This window comes from Helianthus annuus, chromosome 1, assembly GCF_002127325.2.
Source record: "Helianthus annuus cultivar XRQ/B chromosome 1, HanXRQr2.0-SUNRISE, whole genome shotgun sequence".
NCBI lineage: Eukaryota > Viridiplantae > Streptophyta > Magnoliopsida > Asterales > Asteraceae > Helianthus > Helianthus annuus.
In genome coordinates, this window is record NC_035433.2 from 140,570,625 (window position 1) to 140,591,669 (window position 21,045).

General features: G+C 40.2%; 1 protein-coding gene across 10 annotated transcripts; it reads right to left on the minus strand.

Annotated features, from left to right (window-relative positions):
- Positions 1 to 1,260: 1,260 nt before the first annotated feature.
- Positions 1,261 to 11,188, minus strand: LOC110881796 (chromodomain-helicase-DNA-binding protein 3). 10 transcript variants are annotated; one of them, XM_035975604.1, is made up of 17 exons: positions 10,989 to 11,188; positions 10,729 to 10,766; positions 9,318 to 9,792; positions 9,154 to 9,221; positions 8,411 to 8,538; positions 8,068 to 8,295; positions 7,594 to 7,734; positions 6,989 to 7,151; positions 6,445 to 6,513; positions 5,649 to 5,821; positions 5,382 to 5,531; positions 4,845 to 5,319; positions 4,411 to 4,760; positions 3,262 to 3,489; positions 3,047 to 3,187; positions 2,361 to 2,523; positions 1,261 to 1,880 (listed from the first exon to the last, which is right to left on the minus strand). In XM_035975604.1, exons 3-17 carry the CDS (start codon positions 9,761 to 9,763, stop codon positions 1,654 to 1,656), a joined length of 3,150 nt encoding a protein of 1,049 aa, XP_035831497.1. In that variant the 5' UTR covers positions 9,764 to 9,792; positions 10,729 to 10,766; positions 10,989 to 11,188; the 3' UTR covers positions 1,261 to 1,653. The 10 variants fall into 10 exon arrangements, with proteins under 10 accessions (XP_035831497.1, XP_021985678.1, XP_035831465.1 ...); XM_022129986.2 differs by having other exon boundaries at positions 9,318 to 9,788; positions 10,729 to 10,790; XM_035975572.1 differs by having other exon boundaries at positions 4,411 to 5,319; positions 9,318 to 9,788; positions 10,989 to 11,023; positions 11,092 to 11,157.
- Between the last annotated feature and the right edge of the window lie 9,857 nt (positions 11,189 to 21,045).

Genomic DNA, 21,045 nt, shown 5'->3' on the forward strand with positions numbered 1-21,045 from the left:
GTTGTGTAGCATTAGTGATACTTGGCATGGTTTATGCCCCGCCGCAACGCGGGGGCACTTAATACTAGTTGATAAATAAAATACACATGCTTATACTTCTGATAAACCATACATCTTCATACATAACTATATGTATTTATTTATTTATTTACTACATTTACATTTTCAATGTTGGGGAATAGTCTTCTTTTCTGGTTGGCCAAAGATGGCGGTAACCAACAGGTGTTTTTTTAGTTAGCATATAATAGTTAAAATTGTGATTTTGCCCTCGGTTCAAAATAAACTTTTGGTTTTGCCCCTAGCTTAAAATTACGCTTTTGCCCACGGTTAAAAATTATGATTTTGCCCCCAGTTGAACATAAATTTATGGTTTTTGCCCCCAACTATGGTCCTGCCAAATTACGATTTTATCCCCAGTTTAAAATTACCGTTTCGCCCCCGTTCAAAATAAACTTTCCGTGTTGCCCGCAAGTTAAAATTACGATTTTGCCATCAGTTAAAAATGACGATTTTGCCCTCAGTTCAAAATAAAATTATGGTTTTGCCCTTAGTTCAAAATATGATTTTGCCTCCATTTAAAAATTACGGTTTTACCCCAGTTCAAAATTGCAATCTTGCCATCGTGTTTTTTTGCACAAAATTATGGCAATGTTTATTTTACTTGGTTGACTAAGTGTAGTTTTTATTCGTGCCAAACAAGTGCCTAACACTCGATAATTGGTCCTAACAATATATTGTTTTGCCCCCAGCTCTAAATTACATGCTTGCCATCGTTTTAGTTATTTTTTTTTGGCAAAACTGTGGTAGTGTTTTGGTTTAATTGGTTGACTCGATGTGTCTTTTTTTTTTTTTTGAGATCGTGTTATAAGTAGCATGTATAGGTAACTGAAATAAAGACGTACATGTTATTAAACTAAGAAATATTCGGTTTAGCGCCCCGCAACGCGGGCAGCGCATAACACTAGTTATGTTTAAAATACATAATATGCTTGCTTAAAAAGAGTCATTTAAATATATTTTTATATTTAATTTCTTGTGGCAGAATTATTATTTACTCAAAGATGTTAAAAGAAACAGGGTACGAAAATTTTAAAACCATCATGACAAATTGTTAGTGTTCAGTGTTGTATACCTTACCCTTGCTCCAATTTCCTTAGTTTTTTTTTAAAGCCTAACACTAAAAGTTTACAGGGGTAAATAAATAATAAAGCAAAGATTGTAGGATTTTTTAAATTTTTAAATTTTTATTTTCAACTTACCTTCATCGTAACGAACATTTATAACTGTCAGCGTTTGAGAATATACAGTCACTCGAATACAAAACACTTTCGTAACACATAGAAGAACTTTATCGGTGTCAAAGTGACACCGATCTTCATACTTAAAGTCAAACTAACTCACCCGACAACCGTTGACTTAGTTGACTATATCTAAACACCTACGGCATGCATCTATAAGCAAGCATATTTAAAACATGTACATTGGGTGAGCCTAACTGCTAGATATGAACACTATAATTATGTTCATATCAAACCTCTATAATAAGTGCATAGACACACTTACAAGATCAAAAGGTGCCATGCATCGGTCAGATCGCTATATACTTGATAAAGTCAACTATTTGATTCTGTTTCTATACAGGGGAGTATTTGACTATTTGTCAACTGTTTGCGTAGCTGACAGATTGGGCAATGGCTCGAGAGATGGTTCGCAACTGGCGGGCTGGTTGCGGAATGGTGCAAACATCGACGTGCTTGACCTTAGATGAGGGGCTGGGCGTAGTCCTGACCCGGCTAAACTATGACCACTGGTCAAATACGGGTTCTTGGATCCAAACAGTGCAGATGCAGGGATTTGAAGAACTTTAACCGAACTAGTTTCTGTAATCGAAAGATACAAATCTATAACCAACCGATGTTTTTACAAGAAATAAAGTTATCTTGAAATAAGATGGAAAAATTACAAGTTTTGTCCTTTATCTTTATACCACTTTTCAGGCGGTGTCCTTTTTAACGAATGTTGACAGGCGGTGTCCTTTACTAGGTATTTTGTTGCAAGTTTAGTCCTTTACACCCAACCCAGTTAAAAAACCCTGTTAATTGTTGACAGGCGGTGTCCTTTGCTAGGTATTTTGTTGCAAGTTTAGTCCTTTTACCTAGGTATTTTGTTGCAAGTTTAGTCCTTTACACCCAACAATTAACAGGGTTTTTTAACTGGGTTGGGTGTAAAGGACTAAACTTGCAACAAAATACCTAGTAAAGGACACCGCCTGTCAACATTCATTAAAAAGGACACCGCCTGAAAAGTGGTATAAAGATAAAGGACAAAACTTGTAATTTTTCCAAATAAGATATACATACCTGTCTGTGTTCTCTTCAGGTTGCACTCAAATGCTATAAACGGCGACAGTCTTTCTTTCAATATGCCAATATCGTTGCTCATTTCCATGTCAGCATCAGTATGTATCGTTTCATTTTTGCAATCAACCAGTGAAAGAATATTACGGTAGCTCTGCAAAATATCCTGAAACGGTTGACGGAAATTAGCAATGTATAAAAACAAAGGCTGCAGCCCGTGGATCAAAACGGGCTGGGTCGGGCTGGCCGAAATCCATTTGTTTAGAATTAGTGCACCACACTACCACAAACGACTTAAGTTGGCTTTCAGCCCGTTTGACCAATTTGACTACTTTTTTTATTATTGGCCCATTTGAGATAAAAGAAAGAGTTAATTACTGTTTTCGTCTGTGTGGTTTGTCAAAAATCACTATTTCAGTCCATTTGTTTAAAAATTGCAATTTCAGTCCCTGTGGTTTCACTTTCGTAACCATTTCAGTCCCCGTGGTTTCACTTTTGTAACCATTTCAATCCATTATTCTGTTAAGTACAGGGACTGAAATGGTTACGAGGTGGACTGAAATGGTTACGAAAGTGAAACCACAGGGACTGAAATCGCAATTTTTAAACTAATGGACTGTAATAGTGATTTTCGACAAACCACAGGGACGAAAACAGTAATTAACTCTAAAAGAAATGTAAAAACACACCACTGGTTCACCAGAAACTGTTAACAGTTTCATATCAGCCATAAGCATCTTTATTTTCTTTAAATGCGTTGAAATTGCGGGGCATTGGCACTCGTCTATCACTAACAATTCCCACTTGATATGTTCAAGCGTTTCCATGTCCTGCAAAAGACCGACATTGATATAATTTACGCACGAATTTGTATTAATTTCATATAACATCAAGAACTGTGTACCTCTACAATGGCGTCTGGAGAAGATAAAAGGACTTGAAATTCCGAACCTCTAATGGCAGCCCGTATATCTTTCGTCCCTTTGTATGTTACAACCTTGATCAACTTTGACCACTTTAAAAACTCGATTTCCCACAACAAACGAGCACTGGAAGAAGCTATTATTAGAATAGGCTTTTTCACGTTATCCAGCAACGATGATACAAAAGACACCACCTTCACTAGCCGATCCTGCAACATCCCGTTAATAGAGTAAAAAGTAGAAAATTCTTTAAACATATACTTAATATTAATATGAGTGAATTTCAAGGATTGTCCTTTATCTTTATATCCATTTTCAGGCGCTATCCTTTATGTTCAAAATTGACGAGTTTTGTCCTTTATGTTTTCATATCATACACGTTTTGTCCTTTAGGCCTAACTCAGTTAGTTTTTTCAGTTAAATTTGGTCATGTGTTTTGCACATTGGGGCATTTTTGTCAATTCAAAGGTTGCAGAAGCTTTGAGCTATAAATCTGCCGTTGAACTTACCTTTGAATTGACAAAAATGCCCTCATGTGCAAAACACATGACTAAATTTAACTGAAAAAACTAACTGGGTTAGGCCTAAAGGACAAAACGTGTATGATATGAAAACATAAAGGACAAAACTCGTTAATTTTAAACATAAAGGACAACGCCTGAAAATGGGTATAAAGATAAAGGACAATTCTTGAAATTCACTCTATTAATATTTTGTTAGTTAAAAAAAGATGGAAAAATTTTAAGTTTTGTCCTTTATCTTTATACCACTTTTCAGGCGGTGTCCTTTTTAACGAATGTTGACAGGCGGTGTCCTTTACTAGGTATTTTGTTGCAAGTTTAGTCCTTTACACCCAACCCAGTTAAAAAACCCTGTTAATTGTTGACAGGCGGTGTCCTTTACTAGGTATTTTGTTGCAAATTTAGTCCTTTACACCCAACAATTAACAGGGTTTTTTAACTGGGTTGGGTGTAAAGGACTAAACTTGCAACAAAATACCTAATAAAGGACACCGCCTGTCAACATTCGTTAAAAAGGACACCGCTTGAAAAGTGGTATAAAGATAAAGGACAAAACTTGAAATTTTTCCAAAAAAGATTGTCGTGTAAAGAATAAGGCAAGAATTCCACCTGGCCGTCAAAGAAAACAGCATTTTGACTTCTATTCCGATGATCAAGTAGCTTAATAACATAAGGAAGAACATGATTATGTAATTCGGTTGAGACCTCTAATTCAGTAGAACCCGAACAAGATTCATCAGCAAGTGTGGAAGAGCTGCTGCTACAAGAGCGTTCGGGTACAGGTTGACTTTTGTTGACCAAATTACTCCAGAAAACAGAATGTCTGTTATCAATCAAGTACTCATCAATCGAAGAACTTTCTTTTAAGTGCGTTTCAGTTTCACCGAATAACAAGATACTTCCAGAATAACCTCCGGTTTGCATACGCGCATTTGCAATGATTGAGCGGTTCACGGGACCTGTTTTGACACTCGTGTTCGTCAACAGGGATGACAACTCACAAACCAAATCATTTATAAACGACTGAGGTCCGGAGTTGGTACCGCTTCGGAGCTTACGGAATAAGTAGGTTGCGCCCCATGCTAACAACTGGTGGCAAACACTCGAGCTAATAAAACTGTCAACTGTTGTACCTTGCTTTGAAAGAATAAGTGATTTCTCTTCAACGGTGAATGCTGAATATAACCGGAAAACAATTAAACGCTCACGATGTGAATCGATGGTGATCCTCTTAAGCGATTTTATATCATTTGACGGGTTCCGGTCACTGTTGAATAATATAACGACATCCACACGGGAAAGCCGAAGATTTGACAGACAAGCAAGGTGATCACATAAGCAAACGAACCTATCGCTCTCGGCTTTGTTGAACATTTCTAACGCTTCTTCTTTCTTTACATATCCAGAACGAGAAAGCGTCCACCAGGGGATATACACATACGAATTCTCGCCGAATCTTTGACGAACAAGATCATCCAAATAACGCCCGGTTGACATCTTCTCTGAATTAACCGTCGACTGTCAATCAACAAAACAGTTCAAGCATGTAAAAACTAAAGTACATTAAAAGATTTACTTACGTGAAATAGTACAAGTGCTCTCAAACCGCATCGTTTAATCTCCAACAGGATCTTGTCGAAAACATGCAGTTTGCCACTGACATGGATCAAAGAAGCTTCTTTCGATGAATTACGTAAAGTGGGGTCCACTAGATACGGGTGATCGCAGCACTGCAAGATTAATTAATCGAATTAAAGAAGCTTCTACTATATAGTATGTGGAACAATAGATATACAACGTTTACAACTACAAAAAAAAAAAAAAAAAAAAAAAAAAAAAAAAAAAACCTTTTGGATCTGTGTGATGACATCATTGAGTGAAGATGTTCTTGATAATGAAGCGAGTGTGCTTGAATTCGAAGCTAAAATTGAACAATATTGTTTAATTTGCATTGATGAAAGATGAATCGGGACCCAATACTCTTCAAGATCAGTGGTGCCGAACTTGCACTCGTTGCTACCTGTTGTGTATGATATTAACAGCTGTCAGTAAACATAAAAATTAAACTACTGTGTGAGGTTCATTGGAGAACACTAAAAAAGTGGGGAACAGCGGGGAACCGACTCAAACGAACTCCGATTGGACTCATTACAGCGGCGTTGGAACCGGCTCGTCGAACCCTAACTAGGATCTCTTAACCCTAAACCCTAAGTCATAACCCCTAAACCCTAAATATATTAGGGTTTGGCTTTTAGGGTTTAGCTTTAGGGTTTAGCCTTAGGGTTTAACTTTAGGGTTTAGGGTTTAGCTTTAGGGTTTAGGGTTTAGCTTTAGGTTTAGCCTTTAGGGTTTAGTTTTTAGGGTTTATAGTTTAGATTTTACGGTTTAGCTTAGGTTTTAGCCTTATTTTTTAGCTTTAGGGTTTAGAGTTTAGGAGTTAGGATTTAGGGTTTAGGGTTAAGAGATCTTAATTAGGGTTCCAACGCCGCTGGAATGAGTCCAATCGGAGTTCGTTTGAGTCGGTTCCCCGCTGTTCCCCACTTTTTTAGTGTTCCCCAATGAACCTTCCCCACTACTACTTTGATTTAGATACTAACTGACATTAATCTACAAAGTTGTGATATAAAGAAACAGAATACGCACTGGATTCGATCTTGTCTTTTGTACTAGACTGTTGAACATTCTCTCCAAGAACTTTAACTACACTAGTTTCTGTAATCGAAAGAAACAAATCTATAATCAATTGATGTTCTTGAAAGAAATAAAGTTACCTTGAAATCTAGGAAAAATTACAAGTTTTGTCCTTTATCTTTATACCACTTTTCAGGCGGTGCCCTTTTTAACGAATGTCAGGCGGTGTCCTTTACTAGGTATTTTGCTGCAAGTTTAGTCCTTTACACCCAACCCAGTTAAAAAACCATGTTAATTGTTGACAGGCGGTGTCCTTTACTAGGTATTTTGTTGCAAGTTTAGTCCTTTACCTAGGTATTTTGTTGCAAGTTTAGTCCTTTACACCCAACAATTAACAGGGTTTTTTAACTGGGTTGGGAGTAAAGGACTAAACTTGCAACAAAATACCTAGTAAGGACACCGCCTGTCAACATTCGTTAAAAAGGACACCGCCTGAAAAGTGGTATAAAGATAAAGGACAAAACTTATATTTTTTCCTGAAATCTAATATAGATACCTTTCTGTGTTCTCTTTAGATTGCACTGAAATGCTATAAATGGCGATAGCCTTTCGTTCAATATGCTAATATCATCGTTCATTGCCACGTCAGCATCAGTATTTATATTTTCATTTATGCAATCAACCAGTGAAAGAATATTTCGGTAACTCTGCAAAATATCCTGAAACGGTTGACTGTAATTAGCAAATGTAAAAAACAAAGGCTGCAGCCTGCAGTGCACCCACGGATCAAAACGGGCTGGGCTGGGTTGGGTTGGCCCACATACATTTGTTTAAAATCAGTGCACCACACTACCACATATGACTTAAGTTGGCTTTCAGCCCGTTTGACCAATTTGACTACTTTTTGATTATGAGTTAATTACTGTTTTCGTCCCTGTGGTTTGTCAAAAATCACTATTTCAGTCCATTAGTTTAAAAATTGCGATTTCAGTCCCTGTGGTTTCACTTTCGTAACCATTAGCTTAAGGGACTGAAATCGTAATTTTTAAACTAATGGACTGAAATCGTAATTTCTGACAAACCACAGGGACGAAAACAGTAATTAACTCTTTTGATTATTGATCCATTTTAGATAAAACTTAAAAGAAATGAGAAACACACCACTGGTTCACCTGAAACTGTTAACAGTTTCATATCAGCCATAAGCATCTGAATTTTCTTTAAATGCATTGGAATCATGAGGCGTTGGCACTCGTCTATCACTAACAGTTCCCACTTAATATGAACAAGCGTTTCCATGTCCTGCAAAATGAAAAATATTCATATAATTTAGAGTTAAATGCCAAAATCGTCCCTGAGGTTTGAACACTTTTGTCTGTTCCATCCGAAATAAGATTTTTTAACGGCTCCCCCTGACGTTTCATTTTTGTTGCCAATTCCATCCAAATCACTAACTCAGTTAAAATGTATCGTTAACTAATGGACGAAATCGTCCATTAGTTAACGATACAAAAAATTCTTATTTTGGATGGAACAGGCAAAAGTGTCAAAACCTCAGGGACAATTTTGGCATTTTACTCTATAATTTATGCGTAGATTTTGTGTTTGTTTCATATAACATCAAGAACGGTGTACCTCCACAACGGCATCTGGAGAAGATAAAAGGACTTGAAACTCTGAATCTCTAATGGCAGCCCGGATATCTTTGGTCCCTTTGTATGTTACAACGTTGACCGACTTTGACCACTTTGAAAACTCGATTTCCCACAAGAAAAGTGCACTGGAAGAAGCTATTATTAGAATAGGCTTCTTCATGTTATCCAACAATGATGATACAAAAGAGACCACCTTCACTAGCCGGTCCTGCACATCCCGTTAATAAAGTAAAAAGAAGAAAATCGTTTAAACACATACTTAATCTTTTGTTCGTAAAAAAAAAAGATTATCATGTAAAGAATATTTAAGCCAAGAATTCCACCTGCCCGTCAAAGAAAACAGCATTTTGACCTCTGTTCCGATGATCACGAAGCTTGTTAACATAAGGAAGAATATTATTATGTATTTCGGTTGAGACCTCAAACTGAACATCAGCTGACTCACTTCTGCCTGTCGCATATCCAATTAATGACTATCATTAAATATAAGGTTCATTGGGGAACACTAAAAAAGTGGGGAACAGTGGGGAACCGGCTCAAACGAACTCCGATTGGACTCATTCCAGCGGCGTTGGAACCGGCTCGTCGAACCCTAACTAGGATCTTTTAACCCTAAACCCTAAATCATAACCCTAAACCCTAAATATATTAGGGTTTGGCTTTTAGGGTTTAACTTTAGGGTTTAACTTTAGGGTTTAGATTTAGGGTTTAGGGTTTAGCCTTTGGGTTTAGATTTAGGGTTTAGCTTTAGGTTTAGCCTTTAGGGTTTAGCTTTTAGGGTTTATAGTTTAGATTTTACGGTTTAGCTTAGGTTTTAGCCTTATTTTTTAGCTTTAGGGTTTAGAGTTTAGGAGTTAGGATTTAGGGTTAAGAGATCTTAGTTAGGGTTCGACGAGACGGTTCCAACGCCATTGAATTGAGTCCAATCGGAGTTCGTTTGAGTCGGTTCCCCGCTGTTCCCCACTTTTTTAGTGTTCCCCAATGAACCTTCTCCTTAACAAATATAGGTTCATCATTAAATGGCATTAAATTACAAACTTGTGATATAAAGAAACAGAACACACACCAGATTCGATCTTGTCCTTTGTACGAGACTGTTGAACACTCTCTCCACTTTCTTGTCCAGAACATAATCTACAAATTCGGCATCCAAACAATCAAACAGTTTTACAATATATCATGAACAATTAAAGCTTAAGGTACGCAGAAATATGTCACTAACTAAATCACCTCTGTTTTGTAAGCGTAGAACCTGAACAAGATTGTTCAGCAAGTGTGTCACTAGCGGCTCCTTTACAACACCGTATGTATTTAATCGGGCGCTCGGTGGCAAAGCTTATCACGCGTTCACCATGCCAGAAATACGAGCCACAGTATTCACATACAATATTGCAATCGCCAGATTGTAAATAAGACGATGACTTGATAGGCGTTTGTGATTGTTTGCTTGACGTGCAGGCAGGTAAAGGTACATGTGGAGTAGCGTTGGAAGAGACTGCGTCGTTTTTTTTGGAAGCGTTTGCAGCAAGCATCGACACGGCAAGCATCGCGGCACGGGGACTTGCTCGTTTCAACGATGGTACACCCATATTTACTTGTGTATCCCAATTGGTATATTTCCTTTTCTTTTTCCGTGACGAACCAGGCTGAAGTGGCGGTATTTTTGAAGCGGACATTTGTGGTGTAAGGTGTAATGACTGACTGACTGTGTATGTAACAAGTAATGTGTAAGGTAAAAAAAACATGTTTTCTGTTAGGCAATTTGGAAATAAATAATCCCACCTAACTCAATTTGGCCGATAGAATCCCAAGTCAGTTATTGGCCGATAATAATCCGAACTGGTCAATTTTTTTGTAAGAGTTAATTACTATTTTCGTCCCTTTGGTTTGTCAAAAATCACTATTTCAGTCCATTAGTTTAAAATTTGAGATTTCAGTCCCTGTGGTTTCACTTTCATAACCATTTCAGTCCCTGTGGTTTCACTTTCATAACCATTTCTGTCCCTGTGGTCTGTTAAGTACAGGGACTGAAATGGTTACGAGGTGGACTGAAATGGTTACGAAAGTGAAACCATAGGGACTGAAATCGCAATTTTTAAACTAATGGATTGAAATAGTGATTTTTGACAAACCACAGGGACGAAAACAGTAATTAACTCTTTTTGTAAAATAGTCCGCCGTTAAAGTAGCTTAACGGAGCTAAGTTTTTTTTCCGAATACAAACCGATGTTTTAGGGCTTTTGATCAGAACGAGGATACGGGTCGATTGATGTAAAACTTACCTCAAAATACTGCTCCAACCCACGAAAACGGTGCTTCAATTCGGGTGTTTAAACTTCCAATTAACAAAAAACAAGCCAGTTTGAGCACAATTTCGAGGTAAGTTTTACATCAATCGACTCGTATCCTCGTTCTGATCAAAAACCCTAAAGCATCGGTTTGTAATTCGAGAAAAAACTTAACTCCGTTAAGCTATTTTAACGGCGGACTATTTTACAACAAAAAATTGACCAGTTCGGATTATTATCGGCCTATAACTGAGTTGGGATTATTATCGGCCAAATTGAGTTAGGTGGCCTTTATGTTATTATGTATATTGGGTATATGTAATGAAATGAATACTAAATAGTAAATACAATACCTTAAGTTGTAAACAGGTCTGTTCTTGCAAATGTCAACCTGCAAACCCATACAATTTGAAGTCTGAAAAAAAAAAAAAAAAAAAAAAAAAAAAAAAAAAAAAAACATATGGGTTTTCTAAAAAAATCAAGATTTTCTTTTCACTCTTAATTCACAGAATCCCTATGATTATCAACCAAAATGAAACCTATTATATTACTCAAACAAATGCAGTAACAAAACCAATATATTGTAAAACAGAAACCAATTTGAAGCACTTACCTTCAAAGTTGAAACCCTAGATGTTCCAAATCATCCTGCTTCAAACCCAGTAAGTATGACATAAAACAAAACAGTAAAGTGGTATTGGGGGAAGGAACCATACGTGGCTTCTGGTCCATGTTGGCAGATCAACTTGGAACAATACCAAAAATAAGCTCGGGTTAACAACTAAAGGACACACACTCACACACATCTAGTAACTCAATAGTAACAAGTCAACTTATTTAAACTCGCTCAGTCTCATTTCAAAAATAGATGGGAAAGTAATCTGGTCGTCATCATCACACTCAGTAAATCCCGTAAAGTTAAGATAAGGAGGGTAAAATATAGACAATCTTATCTCTACCAGAAGTTGCTTCGAGTGAGATCCCCGGCGCGATAGTAGTTTTGCAAGTCTTAGACACAAGACACATAACACTCAACAATCGGGACAAAGATCGTTAGTGCATGTACCCTTTTGTCTTTCGGCTATCAACGCCACCACATGATACATGATTAATCGTCCCCCGTCTTTTAATGTTATTTTCAAAAAATTAGTAAAATAACGTTAAAATTTGTGCACTTTCACTCCCTCCCCCTTTCATTGTTAATGTTTGTGTCGGTCAATTAACTATACCTCATTTAGATTTCCAAGCGTTTTAAAACACTAAACACTCGCTGGAAATCTTTTTTGCCGACCCTTGCACTTCCTTGATTTTTTTTTTCTATCTTCGGTTGGCCTTGCAAAAGATTTAACAAAAATAGACCAAGTTGGGTTGTCAACGAAATAATCATTCACTAGAACTTGATGAGGTTCTTCACAATCACGTTGCACATATCTTTTCTTTAATCTTCTCGTATCTTTAAGTTCTTTCGCTACGGCGTTTGGCAGGAAACTCAACAAGAATTAGTTGAGTCGAAAGAAGTCGACGAGTCGGGTAGAAAATATTTCATTTTATCCCTTTGAAAATGTTGAGTTTTTTTTTTCTTTTTTTTTTGTTGTTCGAAAGAAAATATATAAGAGATATGTGTTGGTTGTGTAAAAAAATTAGAAAATGAAAGAAAATATATAGTATGGAATCGGTGGTTACAAACAAAACAAAAGCTTAAGAGTAATGTTACCATTGGAAATCAAGCATTCACACTAATCAGTTTTATGAAGTTAGTGGTGGAGTTTGACCAAAAGTTTTGTAGGGGTGGAAAGTCATGTCAAAACCTTTTATCTTATCGCTATGTTTCAGGTTATATGTTTGGGTCGGCTATTCGATTCGGGTCGGGTCAAACAATAATAACACCAAAACAAACTAAATAATATTTATTCATTCAAAGAACTCATTCTTATACGTAAAAAAACTAAATTTGAACCCTTAATTTTATTTATATAAAAATTAGTTTCAAACTTTATTTAAACTCATTTCAAGTTTAAAAACAATTATAAAAAATTACTAATAACCCAATTCTTCACGTTTTTTTAACTCAATATGAAAATATGTATAAATGTTTTGCACAATAAACTTGGTAAGGCTAGGGAATTTTAGGTAAAATAATTGGCGGGGGCGAACCTATATAATTTTAAAAATTTTGGACAAAAATCTAAAAAAAGTACATTACTAACCGAAACATTAGCGGAGGCGTGTGCACCCCCTTATCACTTAAAAGCTCCGCCCCTGCATGAACTTGAGGTTGAGCCATCTAGGGCATCTAGTGGCAGTTGTGTCGTTCTAGTGAATGTGTCCTAACTCAGAAGTCTGTCTAGCACACGTCTCCAATCCACCACCATCATAGCATCATCCAATAAGAAAACCCAAAATATTGTCGCATCATCTAGTGGTAGAGGAGCGGAGGAGGAGGCTCCGGCTGAGGTGGAGGTGGCTAACACTGTTTCGGTGGGTAAAAAAATTGGTGTTAATTTGTCTTCTCACGTGGATCTGGTTAGGAAGTCACTGGGTTCTTCAGGCATTAATGTGGTCAAACCATGAATTTTCTCTCCGTCAACTTGCGAGGGATTGGGGGTGTTTCGAAATCAGGGTGGATCAGGGATCTCAAACGGGAGTACGGTATTAACTTCCTTGCCTTCCAGGAAACGAAACAAGGAGCTATCCCCTGCTCGGTGTTTCGTAAATTCTGGGGGTCGGGTTCTTTCGGCTCTGAGTCAGTGGACTCCACTGGCTTGTCTGGGGGGTTAGCGTGTCTATGGGACGATAATCTTTTCTCCCTATCTGAGTCCGTCAAAGAGAGGAATTTTATCTTCCTCAGGGGGTCGTTAGTTGGGTGTAGTTCGTGTATTAACATCCTTAATGTCTACGCTCCTCAGGGGTGTCACACCCCCAAAATCCACCTGCGGATGACACCCGCTTCGAGGGCGTGACTGACCAGGATCCAGCCACCAATTATACCGAGCATTTAAGAAATATTTAGTATCCGTAGTAATTAGCAATATCAGAGTTTAGGTTCGGTAATTAGTTTAACAAAACAGCGGAAGCATAAACCAAAATAGTTTTAAAGACGGTTCATTGTTCAAAACAGTTATCCCAACACACGGGTTTGACGAACACTACACATCCCCAAGCAGCAGCTCCTGAATCATTGGTTACCTGCAAAGCATGCAGTAAGGGGTCAACAATAATGCTGAGTGAGTTCACTAGTTGTCCAGTTTTAATTACCAAAAACTTGTTTCACCGGTTAATTTACCCGTTTATACATGCCCTGGGGAGCTACCCCAAAAGTTAGCGACTAAACTGTTTTTCCAATACCGAACACTAGGTAACCTTTGCGTATCCGCAGGATGCCCCGATGTCAATGTTCTATCATCATTGACGGATTTCTGAGTACATTAGTTCACGCCCGTCCCAAACCAGGGCACGGTGTGAGGCTGGTAAACACCTAAATAGCGCTATCAACTAATAACCCGTTCGCCTAACCCGGCGACTAATCGGTATTTGTAGTAGGGACTTGAGTGATAGAGTTTCGTTTAGTGCCGCTAGTTGCAATCCGTATAAACAGTAATTAACCAAAAGGTTTCCCAATACCCGGGAAGGAAAAGTAAATTTTGTTCCCAATAACCAGGGAAGGAAAAGTAGTTTTGTTCCCAATAACCAGGGAAGGTATGTAAATGGTATCCCCTTTTACCAGGGGATAGGATTGTCCAAAAGGTTTCCCAATACCAGGGAAGAAAAAGTAAGTTTTGTTCCCATAACTAGGGAAGGTATGTAAATGGTATCCCCTTTTACCAGGGGATAGGATTGTTTTAGTCTCGTGTCCCAAACCACCGGGACGCATGCTTCTAGTGTGTGAACTCACCTTGGGTTGCTCGGTAGGTTTAGGTTACTTGTCAATCACGTTGGTCACCACGTCCTAACATGGTTACCGGTATAGGTCAGGTTCGGTGTACAAGCAATCACGTAAAAACATGCACATAACTACCACGTATCATGCAAAACAATACAAACAGTCATGGGGTTATTGGGCCGGCCTAACAATTAAACAGTCAACAGTAACACATAACCCAGTCAACAGATAGCCCATAACACATAATGGCCCAATAACCAAAGTGGACGGCCCAGTCGCAACCAGCTGGTCTCGAGTCGCAACCAGGTGGTTTCGGCTTGTCACGTTATGGTTGCGAGTCGCAACCGCGTGGTCTCGAGTCATCACGCTGTGGTTGCGAGTCGCAACGGTCGTAGTCTCGAGTCGTAATCTCGTGGTTTCGACTTGTCATGCTTTGGTTGCGAGTCGCAACGGCGTGGTCTCGAGTCGGAATGCCTTGGTTGCGAGTCGCAACGACGCAGTTGCGAGTCGGAATGCTGTCACTTTCATGTACACGTGATGATGCAGGTATGACAGTCCAAATTGTACATATAAAATCAGACCCAGATTAGGAAACTACCAATAAGGTTCCACTAACACTTTTCCTAAACTGACCAGCAATGAAAATAGATCAAACTTTGCCATTTTAAAACCTTCAAACCATATTCAACAAGTTCATCCTATATTCAAAGTTTTCTAGGGTTTTCATGCCAACATATTCACACATTTTTGAACCAAAACTCACATATTTCTAGCAAGATCATCATGCAAGAACAAGAAACACACATGTTTGTAGCCGAAATCTCATATTTAACAACATCATTTTGCAAGGACAATGAAGCATAGATTGGTTAGCCATGAATATTCTTAGACTACCATTTTCTAACCATTTTTAAACATGTTACCACATATTGTCAAGCTTTACAAACCAACCTAAGAATCATGCATCTTGTTTCTAACCAAACATTTTCTAGTTCATTTATCACACATAATTTCTACACACAAAATAGAACACTAACCGGTTTGAGAAAAAGAAGCCGTAAACAAGGAAAAGAACCGAGAAGATGGAGTGTCCGAGTTAGTGGTCTTGACCGAGTCCTTGTCCGGGATCCTTGCTTGAACCGAAAATTGAAAGGGATTGGGGTGTGTTGTTGAGGGTTTCTAGTTGAGAGAAAAATAGTAGAAGTGTGTTTGTGTGTTGTGTATGAAATGAGGGAAAGTGGGGAAAGATGGGGTATATATACCAAGGGATGTTTCGGGTTGGGCTTGGGGTTTCGGCCCAAACCGGTTACGGCCCAAAGGCCCACTCGCAACCGCCCGGTTGCGAGTCATGGTCACAAATCACTCGAGACCTCATGGTCTCGAGTCGGGTTCCTTGTTCTCGGGTTGGGTTCTCGGCTCACATATAACACATACATATATACATACCAATGCACACATAACAAAGCACATATCACATAAAGATTCACGTTATCATTAAGTTTAATCAGTCACTAGTCACATAATGTACAAACAAGTTACATCACGACACAATGAAAAGTTCTAGATTTCGGGTTGTCACATCATCCCCAAGTTGAAAGAAATTTCGTCCCGAAATTTGATGGCACTCACTGAGGAAGCTAGTCAAGTTGTAAGGTTTTCCCGGTTATCCTGGGGTGTCACATCCACCCCCCGTTGATCTGGAATTTCGTCCCGAAATTCCGTAGCTTCAGCCTCAGTAGCGTTTGTACTGTTCTCAAACAGTTGGGGATATTTTTGTTTCATCCGATCTTCGCGCTCCCAGGTGAACTCTGGGCCGCGACGTGAGTTCCAACGAACTCGAACAAGAGGTATTCTAGTGCTCTTGAGGACCTTAACATCCCGGTCCGTGATTTCGACAGGTTCTTCGACGAATTTCAACTGTTCGTCGATCGTGAGTTCCTTCGGAGGAACTAAGTGCGTCTCATCTGACAGACACTTCTTCAGATTCGACACATGGAAAACGTTGTGAACTGCACCGAGTTCTGTTGGTAAGTTCAGTCTGTAGGCCACCTTGCCTATTTTCTCAAGGATTTCGAAAGGTCCAACGTACCGTGGGTTGAGTTCGACTCGTTTACCAAAACGAACCACACCCTTCCAGGGTGAAACTTTGAGTGATACCCGCTCCCCAACCTGGAGCTCAAGTGGTTTCCTGCCCTTATCGGCGTAGGCCTTCTGACGGTCACGAGCGGCCGCCATGCGTTGTCGTATTTGAGCAGTCCGCTCAGTAGTGTCTACCACATGTTCTGGACCAGTGATTTGACTATCCCCCACCTCTGCCCAACAAAGAGGTGACCGGCATTTACGTCCGTACAATGCCTCAAACGGAGCAGCTTTAATGCTGGTGTGGTAGCTGTTATTATACGAGAATTCCACGAGTGGCAGATGCCTTTCCCAGCTGTTGCCAAAGTCGTTTACACAAGCGCGAAGCATGTCTCCTAATGTTTGAATAGTGCGTTCGGACTGCCCGTCCGTTTGTGGGTGATACGCTGTGCTCATATCTAAACGTGAGCCATAAGACTTGTGCATTGCTTGCCACAGTTCCGAAGTAAAACGTGCATCTCGATCAGAGATGATAGAGGTGGGCACCCCGTGCCTCGAAACAACTTCCTTGAAGTATATCTTCGCCAGAGTGGAGAATTTATCTGTTGTCTTTGATTGCCAAGAAGTGTGCGGATTTCGTGAGTCGATCCACGATCACCCAGATAGTATCGTTTCCGCGCTGTGATCTAGGTAGGCCAGTAACGAAATCCATGGAAATTTGCTTCCATTTCCATTGTGGTATCTCTGGTTGTTGGAGTAGGCCTGAGGGTTTCTGATATTCCGTCTTGACTCGCGCACAAGTCAAACACTTGCTGACGTAAGTTGCTATGTGGGCCTTCATGCTAGGCCACCAATACGTAGTCTTAATATCGTGGTACATCTTGTCCGAACCAGGGTGTACTGAGTAGCGAGATTTGTGCGCTTCATCCATCGCAAGTTCCCGTAAGTCGCCATAGAGTGGGACCCAAATGTGTCCTGTTACATAATAAGCACCGTCTTCCTTCTGTTCTAAGCGTTGCCTTGACCCGCGTAGGGCTTCAGCTCTAACGTTCTCTGGTTTCAGTGCTTCTATCTGAGCAGCTCGTATTTGCGAAGGTAGACTAGAATGGATCGTGAGTTGTAAAGCTCTTACGCGCTTAGGCGTAGTGTCCTTCCGACTGAGGGCGTCTGCCACTACATTGGCCTTGCCCGGGTGATACCTGATAGAGCACTCGTAATCATTCAGCAGTCCGACCCATCGTCGCTGTCGCATATTCAGTTCCTTCTGCTTGAATATGTGTTCTAAACTTCTGCGGTCGGTGTAGACGGCGCACTTGGTTCCGTATAGGTAATGTCGTCATAACTTAAGTGCGAAGATCACTGCTCCCAGTTCCAAATCAAGCATTGTGTAGTTCCTTTCGTGCGTCCTAAGTTGTCGAGAGGCGTAAGCAATAACCTTCTCGCGTTGCATCCGTGTGTAACTGGGATCCTGATTCGAAGCATCATGGTATACCGCTAGATCACCCGTACCCTAGGGTGAAGATGATGCTCAGTGCATTACAAAGTTGGGATTCGAAAGCTGAAAAGACGTCCTCCTGTTTTGGTCTTTCACGAACACAACACCCTGCTGTGCCAACGAGACTTAAGCTGTGCGACCTTCGAAAATCTTGTGATCAAGCTGCGATAGTATCTAGTGAGACCAAGAAACTCCTGTATCCTCGAAGGGATCTTTGATCTTAGCGAGATCCATGTGTATTCCTACTTTGTTGTTTGATAAAAAGAAAAAAATGTGTACTTCCCGAATCCTGAAGTCACACTTAGGTAGACTTCGCACGTAGACGCTCCTCCCCTAGAAGCTCTACAATGGAATACAAGTGTTGTTCAAGGTGCCCCTTTCTCCTAGAAGTGATTCAAAACGTATCAGATAAACACAGTTGCAGTGTGATCCATAAAGCAGCTGGTGGGTTGTTCACCCCAAAAGGTCATGGAATAATTCGTCCGGTGTCTCCTGGAAATGGCCTTATTGCGTTCACTATGCCGTTTTAGGAACATCCTCCCTTTGGACTTCCATCTGATGTTAGTTCGTTCGTTATTCAATCTTCACATAGGAGCATGACCCATGTAACTGGTCAACAGGTTGTCAATACAGGATCGAGACGAACGGTTATGGGCTGTCACCTTGATGAGTTCTTAATAGTCAGTATACACACGAAAAGGCCCATCTTCCCTAGGATAAGTGGGGCTCCCCCAAAGCGAAGAACTAGACCCTACAAAATTCCTGTCCAACGGTTCCTATAGTTGCTTTGATAGATCTTGCGACCTTCCTGGCGCAAAATGGTAAAAGTACAAGTAATCAGGGCTGCCTCAGACGTGAGATCAAACTGAGATTCCACCTAACAAATTTTCGGAAGAAAAACTGAATGTTCCTCGGATAGCACGCCGAGAGAAACAACGAACAACTGGTGGATCCTCGATCCACTTTTCCTTAGCCTTAACATCCGTAGCGGTTGCTAACACAGCGGAGTAATCCCTCTGTAGACACTTCTGGTCTTCACAGCTGAAATGGCGCTAACTATTGAACTACTCTGATGCTTTAGAACAAATGCCGATTCTCCACACAAAGTTTTCTCCTCACTGGGTATATTCGCGTGATTCCTGGGTAACCAATTCACACTAACTACTGCATTGTAACCATCGAGTGTGGTAGAAGGAAGGTCGACATCGGACACTCGTCCCACAAGGTCGTGTTTACATCCTAACGAACTTTTGAGATTCTATTTGACTTGCCATCAGTCGATTCCACATCTGGTTCGGTTTCAAGAAGTATCAGGGTCAAGCAGAATAGAGATGAAGCAAACAACTACCCATACAAGCTACCATGTTGCTACTATGCCTGGCGTCGCCTGCGCCAATCCTAAATGCCCTTCCACGAGCATCATTTCCAATGTTGTTGTTACGGTTGCGAGGATTCCCATTACTATCATCATTCCCCTGGTTGTTGACCTTGATGTTGTCGCGACTGTTGTTTCTGATGTCGTTTCTTGAAATGGTGCGCTACGATCCTTCACTGACAAGTCCATCTTGTCACGTTTTCGTGCCGCGTCCCAAGGTGTACTTATTGAGCTGGCCGTCACGCATTTCCGCACCATTGTCAATTGTCATTGCTTATGGCACGACTGATTCGTAAGAGCTGGCTCCTATGAGCCGCTGACTAGGGTTAAGGGTTCGATTGGAGTCAATTCGCTGATGCTCGTTGTCGGTGACTAGGGTCGTTCAAATGCTGAAGCCAGTAAGGTACTACGTCTACCCTCTTGACTGAGTAATACACGGTATGTTGAGATAGTGTTGCAGAAGTGATCACACTTCGGGATTTAAGACGTCAACACGTTAAGTTCCAACAAGCGAAGAAAGGTGAGAAGGATATAGACCAATCATTGTCGTTTCAACATCCATCCCAGGGATGTTCGTACATGCACCTAATGTTCCACACAGTTCGCTAGGCGTTCATATGGGTGTTCAGGTAATACTCGATAGCCTCGAGATTCGAAAGGGTGCAGTGAGAAGTGAAAAGATCGTGTTCGAGTAGGAGACAATCACTGCTACGGCTCCTATGGACTGTTGGGTTTCTCATCATACAAATAACGAAACGGAACCCCTTTTTCACTTGTTAAGCCTCACTGGGACTCACATCCACCCCACTATATTATTATGTGTGCACCCATAATAATATTGTGATTTGCATGTTCATCTCAGCTCCTCTTAACTCATGTCAAATGGTTCCCCACACTCGAGTAGATTTCAAAGAGTATCAAGTAGTGTAAGTCATGGAGGTTTAGGGAATTACCACCCTGTCAATCACACGATACGAGAAAGTGTACATGAATTCATATTGGTGTGCTAACGTGCAATCACATGCAATATCGTATGTGGGCGTTCACTAGTTAGGCATACTAGTACGTATAGCGAAACAGGAAACATAAAGTAAGCAAACAAGTAAACACTGGTCCGAGCTATGAGGTCAAAAGTGTTGAGCCTTGTACTTGGAGTGTAGTGTCGTCACGAGTCACGGGTTATAGTCTGGTTTTCTCCAAAAAGATTTTCCCTTTTTTTTTAAAACCAAGTTCACTATAACCAATGGCTCTGATACCAATCTGTCACACCCCCAAAATCCACCTGCGGATGACACCCGCTTCGAGGGCGTGACTGACCAGGATCCAGCCACCAATTATACCGAGCATTTAAGAAATATTTAGTATCCGTAGTAATTAGCAATATCAGAGTTTAGGTTCGGTAATTAGTTTAACAAAACAGCGGAAGCATAAACCAAAATAGTTTTAAAGACGGTTCATTGTTCAAAACAGTTATCCCAACACACGGGTTTGACGAACACTACACATCCCCAAGCAGCAGCTCCTGAATCATTGGTTACCTGCAAAGCATGCAGTAAGGGGTCAACAATAATGCTGAGTGAGTTCACTAGTTGTCCAGTTTTAATTACCAAAAACTTGTTTCACCGGTTAATTTACCCGTTTATACATGCCCTGGGGAGCTACCCCAAAAGTTAGCGACTAAACTGTTTTTCCAATACCGAACACTAGGTAACCGTTGCGTATCCGCAGGATGCCCCGATGTCAATGTTCTATCATCATTGACGGATTTCTGAGTACATTAGTTCACGCCCGTCCCAAACCAGGGCACGGTGTGAGGCTGGTAAACACCTAAATAGCGCTAT

Excerpts from the sequence above, each read along its gene's own strand:
- LOC110881796 (XM_022129949.2), bottom strand. The coding sequence starts at position 10,778 with ATGGGTTTGCAGGTTGACATTTGCAAGAACAGACCTGTTTACAACTTA. Across the intron at positions 8,539-9,153 it reads AAAGGACAAGATCGAATCTG|GCAGAAGTGAGTCAGCTGAT; the intron begins GTGTGTGTTCTG and ends GATATGCGACAG. Across the intron at positions 5,822-6,444 it reads AAAAGACAAGATCGAATCCA|GTAGCAACGAGTGCAAGTTC; the intron begins GTGCGTATTCTG and ends CATACACAACAG.